The following is a 20,248-nucleotide window of genomic DNA, read 5'->3' on the forward strand; positions in this document are numbered from 1 at the left end:
ACGAATCACCCAGAGGAGGCAGTTTCAAGAGTAGTGCGATTTGTATCCCACAATCTAAAGGCGGCTGATGTAAATTGCAATGGGCTCGCTCCCTGGAGGTTCCTTCCGAGCTTTTTGCAATGTCCTTGGGAACTTTCAACAGCACTTTTTTTTAACATATCCAGTTCCTTAATAAAGGAACTTTCTATGTCAGCATTGCACATCTATGCCCAGGCACTTATGCCCTAAACACTGAAATTGGGCGTTGGTTTGAATTAGGACCATCAAACCAACGAAGAAGTATAAATCTGTTTTTGTACAATAATGTTGTATTGTCATGAATTCTCCGAACAACATAGAGATGACATTATTTTATGATCAGCGCAGGCCTCAATCAATATTTGTCTGAATGAACAGAAGTAATCACAAGCAAACCCGTGAACGGAGAATCCTTGATATTTGTATATGTGGGATTCAGATTCTCAGATCTTAATTGAAAGGGCTTGGTGTCAATGCTACATCCTGAAGAATTGATAAACTTTAAAAATATATTTTTCTTTATCAAAAGCTGCTTAGGTTCCTTTTCAACATGGCTCAATATAAATGTCAAAGAGTCATTCCAAGAGCACTGTATTGCAGAGCTTCCAATTACAGAGGAGACAAGTCTGCATTCAGAAGATTGCGAGAGATAAAGAATTAGCTTGTGTGTGGAATTCTTTCTCACAAATAGCTATTGAGGCTGAACCCCGTTGGTAACATTTTTAAAAGGAATTGGAATTTGACGAGGAGTAATATTGGAATCTAGAGGGAGAGCAGAGGATGGGATGAAAGTAGCCCCAGTGATCGAAATGGTTTCCTTTTGTGTTCTCATTTCTTTGATTATATTGGGAAGACCAATGGCATTCACATCTTAAGTTGCGACTGGCTTTACCTAACAGCGCAGCTATGAGTGTTCAGTTAACAAAAGGAAGATAGGACAGGGCCTTTGGAATGCTGTTCATGTTAGGCTCAGTTGGTGAAAATTTTGAATATCTCACAATCTTGCTGTGTTCAACCGAGATCTGTCTGTTATCAAAGGCAGAAGACTAACAAGGGAATACTCACTAGCTGAGCTGCCCGAGGTATATCCTGCAGATGATGTAGCGAAACCATGTGAGAAATGAGAAGCTGTGCTGTCAGAATCCAGCAACATTGTCGCCTCTTTATCAATATCAACCCGTGCCCCATTTATGCCAAGCTTTCTGGGTCGATTCGACCTTGAAGAGGTGGATTCTCCAGTAAATCAATTCACACCATAACAGTATAAATGTAGATGGTGTGAATCAATTCAATCTCTGCACTGAATTGATCTCTTAAAAGTTCTTGGAATGTCTAAGGGGCCAGATTTATTAAATGTAACGACCATTGTCAGGCAAACACATATCATTTTACTTCTCCACAAATTTCCCAAGAATGGACAGATAAATTCTGAAATGCTCTAAATGCGCTATTGGGGAATGGTAGCATAAGTGACAATGAAAGCCCTTTTCTGTATTTATTTTCCCCGAATGTGCACCTGAAAATGGTGATTCTTTTTGTGCTGAATTTGGTTCCACAGACACCAGCAGCCCTCCGGTTAGTTACATGAGTAAATACCATGCTTCATGTATTAGTCCTGTAGCTTAGTGATGAGGGAATTCGCCTCGCAAGCGAGAGGACCTGGGTTTGATTCCCGGCATGGAGAAACGTTAGGCAAGTTTTCTTACTCCACACACCTCTGTTTACCTAGCGGTAAGTAGGAACCGGTTGTTAATAGATTAGTGGATCGCTTTTCCAGGGGTAATAATCCCTTAAAAAAAACATGATGAGGCACTATATCAAATGCAACGATTATTATTATTATATTCCCTGGATGACAATTCCTGCCCCACTATCCCAGAGCCACTAAACTGAGGTAAATCTAACAGTTATCTAACAGAAAGTAAGTGTTGCATTTTTTTCTGAATTGTGTATTGACTATAAGGAACTAATTTTCATCTGAACTGAGAATATTTTTTTAGCTGGGATGGGGAGAGCTCAGAGGCTGATTCTTGAACGTTAAGGAAAAGACAATGAAAATTGACTAGATTATTCCTACTTAAATGGAGAGTGAGTAATGACTTGTAATAACAGCAAGTAATGCTTGCTGTTAACACTAAGAAGCTCAATTCCCATTTTCCTACCTAGCTCTAAGAATCAACCGGGATTCATTTTGCATGCAAACATCACTGAGTCAGGAACAACATTGAATTGATAGGAAAATAATGAGTAGTTCAAGAAAACTGGTGCCTACCTACACAAAGTGGATTTTAACCACAGAATAAAATACAAGAAGTTGGCAGACTGGAGAGGAGGTGGTTTTGTGCAATGTTAGGGTGTCTCGACAGGGAAATCAGAAAATGTGTTCCTGTTTATTTATATTATATATAATACAAAAGATAAGGCTGACACCTGATTCTTAATACTCTCAGTTCTTTCCCTAAAATAATTCAGAATGCTTTGAAATTATCAAATGGATCAATACAAACTGGGTGCAATTCAATAAGAAGTTTTGAAAATGAAACCTTTTTTTATCATACTACTGTAAAGTGATGGAAAGGCATCATTTGTCTCCAAAACTGTCCAGTAAAAGTTAAGCTGCAGGGTTTTTTGATGTGAATTGACAAACCAAATAATGTGTACTCAGCTTTGTTCCGTTCTATCTGTGAAATCCTCTCCAAAATTGCCATAGCCTGCAGCCTCTAACACCTGATTACTGATCATCCACATGTCCTTATTGCAACAATTCTGCTCCAACCTTCTATCTTCTGGAAATCTCTTCCAAAACCACTTTGGACTGACTACATCTTTGGACTGACATACCTGCTTTCAACCTCTTGTTTTTCTAAAAAAAATCTTAAAAGCTTATCGCTTCATCTGTTCTTTTATTTACCTCCAAATTGTTTTCTTATTAGCTACTCATTGTTCCCTTTGGTAAAGCTCTGGGCTATTTTAAGTAAAACGCACTATATAAATGTAAGTCACTCTTGCGGAGTAAAAGCTCCAAGAACTGGAGAAGAATGTTCAAGGGTTTACCAGTTTCAGCCTTGGTGTCGGACTGGCCCACTAGTTGGATTCCTTTTAGGGAACTTTGTGTATGTTAGAATTGTAATGGCTCTGAGGGTGTATTCCAACTAGGAATTGACTAGGAAGCTCACAAGCCTACTTTCAATATTCTGATCACAGAGTTACATAAGGGTAGGTAGCTGTGGTGTGGTTGCTGCAACTGAATTAAGATGCATGAAGAGATTAATCCTTGAAGAGTGAAAAAAGGAAGGGTAATAGTTATAAATCACGGATGTGTTTGCCCACGGGGAAGGGGACAGAGGAAGGAAAGCTACTGAAGCAATGTGATCATGATTACACCTCAGAACAGCATAAATTACTAAGGGAGTTGTCTGTGGGACAACAATGGAGAAAGCAAGTCAAATTGAAGTCGACAGTGGAAAATGAGCCGCTGTTGCACTTTTTAAATTAACAATAAATCTGACCCACTTAAACCATTTTGGGCCACTATATTTCACAGTGCAAAACTTGATCTTTGAGCAGCAAAGAAAGACGATAATATTTGCACGCTGTTAGAATTCCTGGCAGCACAGCCATTCAGCTACAAATACAGTCACTATAGTAAAAATTCTGAGGCATTTCAATGGCACAATAAGGCACTCTAGAGGAACATAGGTCATTCAGTCCCTCAAGCCTGTGCCCCCCTTCTATTAGACCATGATTGATTTGTACCTTAGCTCCTTTTACCTGCCTTTTCTCGATATCCATCAATACCCTTACCTAACAAATATCTATGGACCTCGAATTTGAAAATTCCAATTGACCCAGCATCTATACCTTTCGGGTGAGAGAATTCCAGATTTCCACAACTCTCTATGTGAGAGAAATGCTTCCTGGTTTCACTCCTAGCTGGACTCATTCTTATTTTAAAATGATACCCCCTCATTCTGGATTCCCTCACCAGAGGAAATAGTGTCTCTGTATCTACCCTATTGAGTCCTTTTGTCACTTTAAATACCTCGATTAGATCACCCCTTAACCTTCTGATCTCCAGGGAATACAAACCAAGTTTACGCACCCTACCCTCATAATGTAACACTTTCATTCCGGTATCATTCTGGTGAAACGGCAAGGCCAATATATTCTTCCAGAGGTGCAATGTACCAAAATTGACCACCTTACTCCAGATGGAGTCTGACCAAAGCTCTCTACAACTGAAGCATCTCTCCCTTGCTTTTGTATTCCAACCCGCTTGAAATAAAGGTCAATGTTCCATTAGCCTTTTTGATTGCTTTCCGTACCTATGCACCAGCTTTTAGTGACTGAGTGATTTGTGTACTGGGACACCTTAAATCCATTTGCTCCTCCGCAGTAAATCGTCTTTCAAATGTAAATGCAAGGATTACTATTATTGTAGTACAATCTCTTTCCCTTTAGCAAATTTATAAATGTTGATTCAAAAGCTACAGGAATCATACTGAATATGCTCTGTTGCATAAGCTTGTCTGTTTTTTTTAACCATTTTCTGATCATTAAAATGCGGCCATTTCATTAGCATTAATCCTGTCCTGCAAAACTGTTGATTTCATTCAAATGCTGCAAAACTGTCCTGCAAAACTGCACGTTGATTTCATCAAATGCAAGGATTATTCAACAATCCTGTTCGTAACTTTTAAACCACTTGATCCAATTGGAACTAATTGTTCAGAGTCTTTGCAGGAGTCTGAACTTGTATTGTGGACCTTGTCAATATGAGTTTCAATTAGTTCACTCTAAATTCACCTTGAATATTGTTTTTCAATCACATGCCAGACCTTCTGTAATTTGCAGCAAATGTTAATATAATCAAATGTATTGACTGCAGCATTAGCCTCTTCTGCAGGATCTGTGTTTTTTTTGTCTTATTTGCTATCTGCTGTTGACTCAATAAAAATCAATAAAACCAACATTTCATTAGCAAAACATCAATATGAATATCAAAGTAAATTCTGACCCCAGCATTTCAAGAGATTAAAGGTTGAGGTGTTATGCAAATAGCAGTTCTGTGAATCCAATCGTGTGAAGCAGACAGCAAAATTCTCAAGCAGCAAAAGCTTTATTCAGCGGCTCGCCACACTCACACAAATCCTATAAAAAATGGCTAATGTGACACACGATGGATGAACTAATAATGCCAGTTTTTCATTAAACTGACACTGCTTCAGAACTTCTCCTTTCTAAAGACATAGGTAAGTTATCACCTTCATAAAAAGTCGAGCCACCAACTAATACAGTATTTCTCATTTGAGCACTTTCTGGCTGTCTGATGCTGAATAAAAAGGAGCCTGTAAAATGGTCTGTCACATTTCATGGTAATCGTCAAAATTTAACTATGTTGGAACTGGCTCCAAACTACAGTAAATTCAGTCAATGGTAATCAGTGTTGTTCAATACTCACAGCTTCATTTACATACAGCATGCCGGTGTGTGAAAACATTAATTTCAGGCATTTTACTTCCAGAGTTCAGGGGACATTCTCTGTTCTTAATTGTGATATTAGAAGGTGTGTGTGCAGGGGAGGAGGGAGAGTCCTTATACAGTATTGATGATGGGAGTACTGCAATTTGCATTTGTAGTACCCACCAATATAACATATAGGCATATATTTTTGTTATAGCACCTTTATATTATGTCAGGAGGATGTCTCAAAGCACTTCGCAGGATTTACTGTAAAGTGTAGTAACTGTGTAATTGTAGGAGAAAATGCAGCCAAATTTCACACAGCAATGTCCCATTAACAGCTATGAAGTGAATCATCAATTTTATCCCTCCGCCTTGCCCCCTCCTTAGCCTCCTTCAAGTCCCGCCTCAAGACCCTCCTCTTCGACCATGCCATCGGCCACCCCCTTTCCTCTCCCCTCCCTTCTCCCCCCCCCCCCCCCCCCCGACCCTAGCTCGGGTCTGAAATGCTGTACACTGTCCAGTGCCTTGGGACGTCCTCCCGACCTGAAAGGCGCTATACAAATGTAATCTTGTTGTTGTTGTTGTTGTTAGCCAGAACACTGGGGGAAACTCCCTTCTCTTTTCAAATAATGGCATTAGATCTTTAACGTCTTTAACCTAAACAGGGAGACTGGACCTTCGTTTTATGTCTAATCCAAAGGATGTCACCTCTAGCAATGCAGCACACCCCCAGCACTGTGGTGGAGTGTGAACTTTATGAGTTCAACTTTTCACAACCTTTTGACTTGGAAGTAAGAATGCCACCGACTGAGCCAGGCTAATTGATACCTGAAGCTGCCGAAGGAATTAAAAGATTTCAATAGAAGGCAGTCATGAATCAAATCGGAAACGTGCATATTTATTTTCTTCCAATATCCCAAAATGTCATTTTTTGCAACTTTCATTTCCTCTGCTAAGCATTGCTTGTAACTAACCCATTCACAACAGGCTTCAAGAGGAACGAGAGGGAGGAAGAAAGACAGTGTTCCAAAAATTAAATGGAATTGGAAGACCATTTACTATTGGGATTAGAAATTAATGTATGATATCTGTTCAATAGATGTTTTTGTTCTAAGCAGATGCTCCCAAAGTAATTGAGGAATCATTTCATATGTAGCTGAATTCGTATTTGGACTGATTTCACTATTTTTCTGACTGAGAGAACAGTATGTTAGGATATGCTTGTCTGAGAACCTCATCAGTCACCTGAGACACTTAGTACAACATAGATGTCTGGAGGGTTCTAGTTTATGCCCCAGTTGTTTGAAAAGAATGAATCAATCAATCCACGCAACCTAAGTATGGACTAGGGATTTTTTTTTGGCAGTATTGGTCTTAAAACTCTACTTCAGATCATCAGACGTCAGAGCTCTAGCTACTCATCCTTCACTTCCTGAAGATTGACTTCATGGTTCAGAGAAGAAATGTGGGGAAAGAAATCCTTGATATTTCCTTTCTTGCCGTCACTTGCACAATACATAATACAGATCCATCCTCCATTGCAATGCAGTGCTTCTCCTCATTGTGAGTAAATAATAGTAGTTGAAGGCTCCAATAATTCAAACTCTCTGCTAAGTATCCTTGAATGTCTGCAAAATATGTAAATAGCTCAATACTTATTTGCGGTGGCACAGTTCCAAAAGGCAATTTTCCACTAAAATTCTACAGCTGTGATACAATTTTTGCCCAGATAGCTTATAAATAACTCTGATCCGAACCCACAGGTAGCATTTGGGCAATAATTACATTGAAACAGTAATTTTCTCTGTGTCTGCCAAGCTTTGTGAATAGGTTTCATGAGTTGCCTTTACGCATCCGAGTAAGTTAAGTATAGCTCCTATTTACAATACTTCTGTGGCTGTGTTTCATAACATTGTGCATTCATTCAGTTGTTCAAAAATCAAAATGTTCAGTGAGAACCAACAATTTGTATTTTTAAACATCATTAATATTTCGACTGAATCTGAAGCCAAGATTTTAATTGATGTTGAACATTTTTAATCCATCTTTAAAAAATCTTTTTGGTTTTTAATTCCATCTGAGACAATTTAACAGAGAAATATATCAATTCTACGACTGAGATGACCTTGATTGTGACCCGATGAAGTATAAAGTAGTAAGCAGATTTCTTGATCTTACTCGAGTTGCAGTATGTTTTGAAGAGTTTTGATGAACAGCTTTGTAAAATCAATGAGGTTAAGAATTAGCTAATTTTCAAGTTAACGCGAATGGCTTAGAAAAGGCTTCTAAAGAAATCCCTTCAAAATCTTAGAAAAGCAGATCTCCACAACTGTACTTTAGTCAGTCACTAATTGGTGGTTTATTGCTGCAACAGCTGAAATGTGTGACTTTTAAAAAAAGTCTAGAGTAAAACCCAGAGAGAAAGAGCACAATTTACAGGCCAGCTGCAAAGCCAATTGACTTTTTATTGCCCCACTTTGCAACTAATGTTGTTTGTCAAAATTCAGCTCTGTTTTTATAATATACTAAGTAGTTGAGCTGGTTGCTATGAAAAATGCTGAACTTTGTCTGCTCTTTGCACTGGCTGCTGGCATTAAGTTATGCAATGAAATAGTAAAGGCTGCCTTGCTCAGGCTCCAGGCAAGGTAACTGCTTCACCTGATAATAGGCAAGGGACAGCAGTTGGTAGATTAGACATAGTGACTGGCAGCAATCGGGAGCAGGAGCTCCTTCTCCACAGCTTCTAGCTTCAACTTATCGTACAGAGCCCTGCTAAAACTGTCAACCTCGCTGGCAACACCGAGATGAAAGATGTTTAGAAGATAAATAAGCATTTGTTAGGATAGGAATCAGAGCAGGGAGGAAAATTGATGGAGGCAGATGAACGCCAATCTTGCTGACAGCTGCGGAGTGCGAAACAGGAAAGAAAAAAAATATGTGTTTATCCTTTTTCAAAAAAAATCTGGTGGTCTCACTAATGGCAATGTTACACTGCACCTAGCAGTTTGACAGCAGTTTGAGTTGTACTGCCCCACTCCTATTCCAGATCAGGAGAGAACAGATCTCTGCATGCAGACACGGATTGTCCTGTAAATTGTGGGTTGTCTCTCTCTTTCTCTCTCAGTTTCACTTTAGATTTGGTTTCCACTTGCTGCTATCTGAAGGCCACTGAAATGTTTAGGTACCCTACCCTGCAGAGTAGTCAAATGAATCCCAGTTTGTTTGCAGTGGTTTGGTCACTGCATGCCAAAGGAGAAAGACACCCAAGTGATTAACAGTGGGACTGGTCTCTGCTTTCTCTTTCTGGTGTGTTGCTATTTCACATGTTTACAACTCAATCTGAAATTCAAAGGTGACTAATTTTACCTGGACGATTGTTGCCGTGGACCTCAGGAGAATCTCCCTTATCTTCTAATTAGTGCCTGAATAGCTTTTGGATACCAGATGCGCATTACAAGATCTTTAATGCCCATTAGGTATTTGAGATCTCTTCATCTGAAGGACAGCACCTCTGGCAATGCAGCGCCTCTGACAGAGTCAGTCCCGGGATACAGTGTAGAGTCATGACATGTCAAGCGACTGCCAGGATGGTGGAAGGTGAACTAGATGGACCTTGGTCTTCCTTCTTTCGCCATCAAATTCTTATGTTCTTATGTTCCAGTATGTCAGACTGGAGAGCTCAAAGTTCCAACTTGGGCTAAACCTAAACCCTATGACTCAAGCAAGAGTCAGGAATGACACCTGATTTGACCTCATTTGAGGGTCTCGATTGACTTGATTTTCTTAGCTTTTCAGAGCATCAAAGATTGCCCAACTTTCCACATTTTGGCTAAAGTTTATTAGATGCTCTTGTGAATACTGCATAATCGAGTGAATAACATTCAAAACCCTTTGAACAATCGGGTAGTTTGAAAGTGCTGCCTTTAATCTTGGAGAAGTAGTTGAATCAAAAGGATTCTCGGTTGATGCATTTGATAACGTGAAAGGATTTTAAGACCTAAATTTCAAAAGTAATTACTCCAGTTCCAGCAGATCTCTCTGGTGTTGTGGACATGGCTGAACACTCCTACCGCAGCAAAGGAACGTTGCAAATTACCCCCTATAATGTGATGCAAAATATTCACTTACTGTAAAACTGAAGGGGAGTGTAAGAAAAAAAATAAATTCTCAAGGGTTTCCAGGGTAGAAACCAAATTGGTTGAATTAAACTTGCAAAGCCAAGAGCACAGACGTTTAACACTATTTCCTTGTTGTAATGACAACTAGTTTGCCACTTAAATGATGGCTAAACGGTAATAATCATTGATTGATTTGCTTTTAAGGTTACAGTTTATGATTGTTTCATGGAGTCCAGAACCTGAAGCAGCCTTCATTTTAAAACGTGCATTGTAACAGAGTGAGCTTAAAGAAAGAAGCAATATTTCCTACTGGAGGTTTTGTTGCCATTTATCTTGAAAATGACTTCATTTGTTATCCGGTGTTGTAAAGTCTCCTGCAGAAGTCAAAACCAAATGCAGAGCCATTTATCATGAGTTCAGTTTTATTAGAAATGAGGCTTTTGAAACATCTTTGCTACATAAGTAGTAAATTTAAGGTCAAACTTTACAATGAGAATGGTCTATGATTTTTTGAGGAGACTATCTTTCAATAAAAAGCCCGTAGGCAGGCAGCTTCTACAAATAACTATTTCCAGGAACGACTTCTGCAAACATTTTCTACGAGGTCAGATAAGTGAATTTGGATTTTGGGGGGAATTTTTAAAGGAGAGGAGATTAATATACTGGTAATTCCCACGTGCTGTAGGATTCAAAGAAAAAAACTTTACCAGAGCAGCAGTGGGCTGATTGGTTTTGGAATATTAATTAACTGTGGACAGTGCTCCCATGTTTTTTTTGAGCTGAGGTTGACAAGAATGATGGCTTTCATTTGCATTCTAAATCACCAGCTGTCCCACAAAGATGGACGAGGAGCTCTTGTTTCATTCGTCACTTTTGTTCTACATTTTTCTTCAATTGAAAAGAAAAATTTAAAGTAAACTCAGAAGAAAGATATAATACATATATATATAGAAAAGATTCTCGTAAAGTGAAATTGTCTCAGAATGAAGTGAAGGTTATCGGAAGGGGAGAGGAAAACTCGCTTTTTCAGTAAACAGAGAAGCCAAACGGTCTGATGGTTTCCTCCTTCGGATTTATCATCCTTTTGTTCATCAAAGATATTCTCGTGAAATGAATTGGATTGACGAAGGTGGGAAGAATCGCTTTGCCAATAGACAATGAAGATTAATACACACCATACTAACACCTCCTACCCCTCCTCCTTCTACTCAGTAGCTGTTCCCATTGGGGACACCAATTGAAAACAACACTACAATTAAAAAGCCATTTGAAGCAGGAATTGTAACAGGAAAAATATCTGAAAGCAAGAATTCCCCATAGAAATATGTAGACCGATGAGTAGCTAGAAATGGGTGATAAAGCTACTTACTCTTGGGGTTCAGATAACGTTACACACCTGAGAGCAAAGCTGCAGTGTTTAATCATCTCAACCCTAAAATGAAATTACATCTTAATATCAATCTATCATCTATAATTGTTTTGTAATCTAAACTGCAGCTTTAATCAAATGAGAATAGTGTTGACGACAGATAATAACTGTGTTGAACTCGCATTGATTGAAAAGTGAGGGGGCAATTTTGGTGTCATTTTTTGCACAATAATATGGATGGATGGCCAAAGATGATTTAATGGGGACATTATCTTGTCTTTCCTAAAGTGGAAATAAAAATAGAATGAAGAGACCAGTAAATTGTCTGTTTATTTGATAAACAAACCAAACAATTTTGATCAATTCATATGGACAAGTTGGTGTCCAATATGTGGTGAAAACTATTAGGATTCCTTGGTAAGGAATGGGATCTCTTCTTGGCAACCTGACGTACATCACACAGCCACTTTGGAATTCTGCTCTGAAAATAAATTGCCGGAGCTGAGTTCCTGTAAGTCGGAGTGACCTACTTTGTTTCCCTAATCGGGAATCCTGTTAGAAATTGCCACATGTACGACCTCATCACTTCTGATAAATTCGGTGGATTTAGTTTGCAGCAATTGCTGTTCATTCAAGTAACGTTTTCGCCATATATATTCCAGATTCTGCTGTAATATCTCAGTGGTTTGGGATTGCAGATTGACTCTGAGTTTAGTGGAACCGTGATCCTTCTAAAACATAAATCATTTATTATACACTGTTCGTATGAATAAAATATTGTCACGCACTGTATATGAATAGACGAAACGATTTGATGACAAAATGTTACGAACCAGGCTCTCTCGATGGCTCGGGTGATCTTGTGTGAAACCTTCCAAGCAGAAAGGAAGGTCCTGTGATCGATCACTGATTTTATATATGACAGTTGCAGAGCATACGCTGGTAATGCTGATATCCTCTGTACAGAATACATTGCAGGAAGGCAAAGCTGCCCCCAAGTTGCTGTAAAATGCAAGGTTTGACTTGCTGTGTCACAGAGCACCAGCTTGCAATGGAAAACAAGAGCTAGACCATTTGTGCTGAGTGAACTTGGTATATTTCAGATGTGGTTGTTTCACTTTGGGGAATGAAGGGGTGGGGGGAAAAAGTGCATTTAATTTTACCCTTGAGCCCTATTGCTTGCCTCGATGCCTCTCCCCCAGTCAAGACTGAGGCGTTACAGATAAGTTTACTACGAATGCCACCAGTGGCACTCCGTTAGTAGCCGCGGGCGGTACAGATGATCTCCCCGTTTCTTTTCCTTTCACTTTCCTTCTCTTCTGTGGTGTAGCTTAAGAAATGGGACCTGCAACATATTTTCACACCAAATCGCACCGAGATCCACCCAGCAGAAACGTGGATGAGTCTTCTGTGCACACGCACGCTCATCCTCATGTCACTTTCATTAACTTGAGTTGTAAATTGCATCATTTTAATAGTGTGCTTGACATGACACAAAAGAACAAGAGAGTCCAGATAGTTATTTACAATGTTTAACAACCTGGCATCGTGCCAGCTTTTGGTGAGCCTGCAATGTTGCTTAGCAACCTCATGTCATATCAAAATAGGTCATTTACTTTTTGGTAAATTGATTTTTTTTTCAATGCTACTTTTTAACTCTATGTTGACAGAGTTGGGTTTCGTTTCAACTTTTTCTTTCCATATAAAAAATGTTGAAGTTATTTTTTGTGGAAATTCTTGTTTGTTTAACTGTTTTCGTTGAATTGGGTAGGGATTGAAATGTCACTTCAGTCTCAAATTGGCAAATTGTGAAATGCAGATTTAATTTTGAAGCCATTTTGGATACTTTCTTTCAAAAACTACCGAACCAAAGTTAAAACTGATTTCAACAATTTGCCAAATTCTGGAAATTCTAAATTAGATAGAAGTTCATAAAACATTGCACCATAAAAGAGTCTCCGCCAGTGTTTATACACTACATGAGTCTCTCCCCTCCTCGATACATCTTTATTCTCTACCCCTTGTGTATGCATCAAGTCTCCTAAATACAGAAATGCTAAGAAAATATCCACTTAGGCTATGGAACTATCCTTCAGTCAGTGTATCTGAGTTAAGCCTTTGTGTTGCTAGTTTGCTGATGCCCTTCTTTCCTCTCACATAAAGCATTCTTATGCTGAGATTTTCATCAGTTACCACAAACACTTGATTCAAAGTGTCATTAAGTGACAAACAAGATTTGCTTCAGACATGTGAAGCAACGTGATGCATCTCGTTTATATATAACATGCACACTTTCTATAAAGTGTCCCATTATATGGCCTAATCTGTGCATTTTCTTGTGTCTTTCAGCTGTACTTACAGACAAGGTTCCTCAGCTCCTGTTCCCTCTTGAAAATCAACTAAATGTTGTAGATGTCCAGCTAGGTAAGTTCTCTCCACTGGGAGAAATACATTTTTGATCTCTGCTTCATTAACAATTGCTGAATTAACATGTTGCATGGCAGGTATTGCTTGCCCTTGTTGCTTATGCGCAAATTGGTTTGTCTTGAGCCAATTATGATTACTGTTTATTGGAGAATTCACTTTGATCTTATATAGAAAACAACAAGATTACATTGTATAGCGTCTTTCACATTGGGAGGACGTCCTAAGGCGCTGGATAGTAGCACAAGCTTCAATATTTTCTCTTTTGCCTTTCCAGTTTGTATCATACTCATGCTTTTAGAAAATCTGTTTTCAATCCATTTGCATCCAAAGCTGGTTGTTCCATTACCAAGAGTAGCTTGGATGATGACTGCTTGAATTCTGTGGGCTCACCATATATGGGGAGGTTTAAGTGAGAACGGAGTTCATTATTCAGTGGACTTCATAGCATTCGGAGAAATCTTAATCGGGTAAAAAAAAATGTACCACCCTATTTGGTGCATTTTAGTTTGACTTTAAATTGTATTATTTTACGCTTTTTTGATTTTCTTTTTCAATCAATGAAGGCTGACATGCTTGAGATTTTGGGATCCTTTGCCATTTTATGAGTGCCTAAAGATGAAACTGCATCACCAATTGTAAATGTTAACCAACCACATCTAAATAATATTGAAATGCAAGTGATTAAAATCTGACCAAAAGTTGAGAAAAAGAACTTGCTTACACAACAATTTGCCTTTGGTTCTCTCTTGCTTGGAGCAGTTTCTCTTCACAAATGAAGACGGCAGATCACAATAGTGACAGAATTTCTTGTGCAGTGGTTTTTGCTGTAAACAGTAGAATGATGGATTAATTTAATTGTCATTGTTTGACTTTCCGTGTACGTGGTTTGCTGAATCTCGTCAGAAGTTGCTTGTAGTTCTATCAGGTTGCTCAACCCAACCTTTTTTCCATATTGTATAATGTGCTGCAAATTCTGCAGTCTGTTCCAACTAGGATCAAAGCTCTCTCGCAGTTTAGCTTCTAATGTGAGATGTCAAATGGTGTGCAGGGAGCTGGTAAGGTTTAAAGGTGATATTTGTGCTCTGTTTGGACTTTCTTTTGGAATAATTAGTGATTCTCAGGGTAACACAATTACCACTTAACTTACCAGCATGTTTTAATGAGAGGAAGAGGGGTTGGAGAGAGGATAATAGAGAGCTAATTACTTCAGAATAGCATAGTTTCTTAATACCGATGTGAGGATTTGAGCACCAATGAAGCATTTTTTTTCAGCTATGCATTGTACTTGTCTGAAGCCAAACATTCTACCTTGTTTTAGCTTGTAAAATACATTTGAAGATTGAGCTAAATCGCATATCAGGCCTTTGTAGCCTTTTTTTTAAAAAAAACAGAAACAAATACATTGTTGGTCAAAAACCTACCATTCCCAATTCTAAATTCTAGAATGTCAAATAACTTTGAGGTGACTTGCCAGCTACAAGCAAACATAGTGTCAGTTCCTGAATTTTATTAGCCTTTAAAGTTCGAGGAAACTCTGCAGAATATGTTGATGAACTTTGAAAAACACTGAATGATTTTTTTTGTTCATCGATCAAAGCTCCAAACATTTGGAATGCCGAGAAGCCCTTAAAAGCCAGGAGAGCATAATAATGTAATTTAAATGCAGGATTTTTTGGGGTGGCGGGGAGGAGGTGGTTGTGGGGGTTAGTGTTTTGAAACCAGTGAACCATGTCTTTGTGCCCTTTTCGCTACTGAGGGGAAACTGCAAAGTAAATTGTGTGGTGTGCGTTGGTCATGTCCACAGGAAAACTTTTGTTTATAAATAAAAAAAAGCTTCAAATAATCAAACTGAACAACACCACATAATTTGATTTGGGGGTGTGGAGGGGGTTCGGTGGGAGAGTGCAATGGGCGCTGCCGATTTTTATAACTTTGTTAGTGCGCATCATCCGTTCCACGTAACATGCACACCAGGACGGAATTTCAAGATGGAACTATTGCAGTGACACTAAAACTAATTACAAAGGATACTGCAATCTGAGTAATGTCGTCTTTATTTGTTCATTCTGTAATTTTCTGCTTGATTGTGATGTTTGAGATGTAAATGAGTCATGGCTGACGAAACGTCAGACACGCACTCACGGATCACCGCGCTTTAGCTCTGGCTTTGTAAAGCAATTGAAGTGTAAAGTTGTTTGCGGAAACTGGCACCAGATTTTAGTTTCCAGTTTTAGCTACGGGTTTTATCTGCTAGTCTTGCTTTATCCACGGGACCTGAATGATTGTTAAAAAAACAATACTAACATTCTGAAAGAGTCATTTAGTCATATCATTCTTTCTGCTAAAGTCGTGGTCGTGCTTTTTTAAAAATATCTATAAAAGGCTTCTTTCTTCTCAAACGGCATATAAATTCACCAAAACGCAAACGGAGGATTGCACAGGACCAGAAGAGATCACAGTCTTGAAGACGTGATAAGGCGCTATATCAAATGCAAGGATTATTATTATAGTGGTCCATTTAGCTGGAGGAATGATTATATAGGTATATCAGCAATTAATTCAATGCAATACAATTCTTAAAGATATCGTATTTGCTCATTTCTCTCCAATAAAAGTAGGAGTATCATCAAAATCAATAGCGTCTTTCTAAATAATGATGAGCTGAGATTACTGCTTGTCCCACGTAATGGTACACTATTTGCAATACCTTGGGATATTGTTGATTGTTTTAATTGTACACATTTGGCAGAACTTTTTCTTTTCCCTTTCAACATCTGCCACAGAATATTAGATTGCACTACTGAACCTTGTATGATGGTTATATTTCAGGCACCAGTTCGACTCGATGTTAGCAATGCAGGGAGAGCCGGCAGACTTGAGTTGTACTGCTGGTTTCAGAATGATCTAAGACTGAGCTGAGTGCAAGGAAAGAGGAGCTTTACTTATGTGCGTGTGCTCTGAAGAACTTTGCCACTGTTAAGCTCTCTGAGCCGCTACTCTGCGTGGTGGGCGCTATATAAATGCAAGTTGTTGTTGTCGTTGTTGTTGATTGCAGAGGAGGACAGCAAAGTTGATTCCCATTGTTAGAGGGGTGACATGGAATGCAGGAAAAAAAATGTAACCTTAACAAGAAAGCAAAATAGCACTTAAAATAAAGCACACTCAAAATGATAGTCACATGTGAAAATCTAAGGGCTAATAACTCGTGACATTGTGGGATAGCTGAACAATTCCTATAAATAACTAGACCTTCAGTATATCCTGTGAAGTGCTTTGAAACATCTTGATGACGTGATAAGGCGCTGTATTAAATGCAGGGATTATTATAATTATTAAAATGCTGTAAAGATTCAGCAACTCACAACACAAAGTATAAAGTTGAAAGTGCAGCAGTGGCTATTTTAGTTTTTACACTAGAATTTGCCAGACCGAATAACCTGTCACGTTGACACTGAAGTAGCCGCTCATTTTCAACTCTGAATTTCACAACTGTGTTCTGGAAAGAACCATTCTGCTTTCAGCAAGTGGGATGGAGCGTGTAATCAATTGTTGTAAGACTTCTCAAGCAGAACAATTGGTCAAGCGCAAGTCCCAAGAGCTGAAAACTGTCTGGCTTTTCACAGAACATAGACGTAATATTGTATCTCTTTCACGTGGCACTGTTGTGTAATCTCGAATGGGTCTTGTCTGCTGCAGAAACACACTGGCTATGCACAAGGCTCTTCTTTAGAATCAGGATAAACTGAGATTAATCCACTTGTTCTGTAATGAATCAGCAAAGTGAAAAATATCGCAGTGGTCAGTCAGATTTGACTTTTTTATTTGTGTGGAATATAGTCCTCTATCACCATGTGAAACAGTCCTCTTTAATATAACCTTTATTCTGCTGAATACAAAGGTTTAACTAAAGTACTGAATCATTCATACCAATGATTGCTGTGTGGCTGCAGTCTCAGTGTGCTTTATGTCAATGACGTTTGTGGTAAAACTGGAAGAGACCGTGGATCTACAGAGCATGGTAAGATGCAGAATATGAAAGACTTGTGTTGACTTTCAGTAATGTGTATAGTTGTACATGTGTGAACAGATTTGTAAACCACAGAAGTGTAAAATATATTCTGTGCATCTTTCCAAGGAATATAACTTATGCTACCTAAGATGCGTTTTTGCTGTGGGATTTCGTACAGTATCTTTTGGAGATGTTTAAGTGTGAAGCATCAGCATTCCCTGACCCCTCACACCACCTATAAAAGAGACAGAAGTGAAGACAAAGAGTTTCATGCACACATGGACAAGGAGATTGATGGGTGACTGTATATGCTTAGACAATGCCCGATGTTCTCGGGCTCCTTATACATCGATGCCTATGCTCGCAATATAAAAACATGTTCCAGGAGGACTGCTGCCACCGCTGTGAAATCAGTAGAATTTTATTGCACGTTTGGCATCTGTGCAATGCGCATGATGGCACCACTCCAGTAGCAAACGACAGTATTACTTACCTTAGATTAGATAAAAAGTTGGGCTTATCCCAATTCACAGTGGTATCTTGTAGCAGATCCAGAGGGTTGACTTGGATCTGTAATTATTAAATAAGGTGAATGTAAACTGCCAATAGGGAGATAATTGACCAGCCTTTAATAGTTTTATATGCACTGGTAAGATCACAAAGAAAATACATTTGGATTGTACCAAAGTTCTGCATTCTAACAGAACCTACAAATAATTGAATTCAGATGCCTCCTCACCATCATGATTTCTCTATCATTCACTTCAGGAAAGTTTCTCAATAAAAAGGTCTTTCTCAGAACAAAGCAATTTTTTTCATATACTGCATTAACCGTTCACCCTTTAATCTATATTTCCTATTATACTGCTCACTCCAGCAAATTCTTAATGCAACCAAGATCTTTATCTTCTAGTTACTACTTGTATCTTGTCACCCTACAAAGCAACTTGGCTAATGCTAAATGGTAAGGAACGTTTGCTTTGACATGTTTAGATAGTACTACACATACTTGCATTATTCACAGTTCCTTTGCTTGTACTAAAAGAGATAGGAAAATGTCAAAGGTAGAAAGTAACATTAGTTCCTTTTAGCAAACAACATAAATGTTTAATAGAAAAGATTGTCTGGTCACAACAAAGCTTGATATTTTCTCCAACTGATAATGCAGAGCCTCAGTGGTTGTTGTATATTACTCATAAATAATAGTTCCGCTTCACTAAAATGGTGTTGAATCTATTACCATATTTAAGCCCTCAGAATAGTTAAACGTGTTCTATGTCAATTATAATGTCTTTTGGTTGGTCAGATATTGTTGAAGGTGCTGAATATACTATTAAAGCACTGTTGTCTTCCTAAAATAAGTTAACATTGTAAATTATTAATAATAATCCTTGCGTTAAGATAGAACTTAATTATGTTGTCGAATTTCTCAAAGTGCTTTGCAGGGTTTTACTGTAAGGGTAATGACTGTTTGTTAGCAAACTGTCTCACTTGCTACAGATAGGTGAACAAACAGGGTAAGGATTAGGCGTCTATGTAACCTATAGACTATCAAAGGCTGTGAAGTATTGAAATCATTTCAAATTATTAAATGATGCCAATGCTTTCAGGACTGTGATAGCTTTTGAGTTAAAATATTAAGCTCCATTTACATTATGCAGGATTTTCATTACTTGGAATTAAGAATGTGTTTCTGCTTGTTTGACTGATTTTGTTTTATAATATTCAGTATTAGAAAGGCATGGAATAATTTATAGAGGATATGTGATACAAATATAAAAATGTTGCATTGCTGCCCATGATTCACAGTCCAGTCAGGATTTCATCCACATTGAGTTTTCCAAAGTGTGTCCACACTTGTCAGCCAAGCAGTAAAATTTTGGTAAATTCAAGTCCAAATTCCTGGTCCCACAGTAAAGCACCCTCTCCTCACTCAGTGCCATGAATGGACAGAGTGATTTGCATTCTGCCAGGGGAAGGCAAGGCAGGGAAGTGTACATTAAGTGCACAGGGATTTCACCCACACAATATACAGTCAATTCACTTTACAGTATATCCTGTCAAGTGCTTTGAGATGTCTCGAAGACATGATAAGGCGCATATCAAATGCAAGGATTATTATTATTATTGACCCGGCCTATCAACCAGTTATTCCCACTTTGCTTTCCATAGCGGAGATATGGAATTGGAATCAGAATGTTGAGAGAACTCATCGGTTCAAAAAAAAATATTTGTGAGTCATCTAAGGGCTATTTGCTTGCCCCTCAATACAGTTCCACCTTATCATCTTTTAAGTTCTGTTTCCTTTTGATTATAATTCTGGGGCAGAAGCACAATAGACTTTTGATGCTCTCAACTCAGAAGTTTTGCCACATTTCCGCAGGAGGATATATTTTAGTTGTAATTCAAAAATGCATTCACTGCTCAAAATCCAGCCCTTTGGATTAATCGGCTGTTGAGAAGCTCAGACACCAACAAATAGGCTTTATCACTTCTTGTGCCTGGCTGCATAAATTACTCTTATAGAGCCCTATTTAGCAAAGCATTGCCTTGAGTGATCTTTGTAACTTTCATCTGGCATTGCTCATCTTCCCTCAGGCTCCTGTAAAGTTCAAAACAACTCTTAAATTGCAACTTAGCCCAACATCAAAATGAACAAATTGAATTAAACTCGGCTTGTATTGTTAGAATATGAGTGTCCATCAATATTTTAATTCTGCTAAGTCATATATTTATGATTTGTACATCATCAGTAAGTAACTTGAAGTCAAGGCAGCCTTGAGCAATCAGATCCTTTTAATCTAGTTCTTTGTGCTATCGTTTCTGCTACCGATTTAACAA

The 20,248-nt window shown here is 38.4% G+C and overlaps 1 protein-coding gene across 1 annotated transcript in view; it reads left to right on the forward strand.

Moving 5' to 3' along the window:
- il1rapl2 (interleukin 1 receptor accessory protein-like 2) overlaps nt 1–20,248 on the forward strand; it is a 199,816-nt gene that overhangs the window by 118,744 nt on the left and 60,824 nt on the right. Inside the window, exon 6 of the mRNA XM_042340732.1 lies at nt 13,321–13,399. Coding sequence (XP_042196666.1) covers nt 13,321–13,399 — 79 coding nt within the window. The remainder of the gene's footprint in view (nt 1–13,320; nt 13,400–20,248) is intronic.

This window comes from Callorhinchus milii, unplaced genomic scaffold (assembly GCF_018977255.1).
Source record: "Callorhinchus milii isolate IMCB2004 unplaced genomic scaffold, IMCB_Cmil_1.0 Scaffold15, whole genome shotgun sequence".
NCBI classification, from domain to species: Eukaryota; Metazoa; Chordata; class Chondrichthyes; order Chimaeriformes; family Callorhinchidae; genus Callorhinchus; species Callorhinchus milii.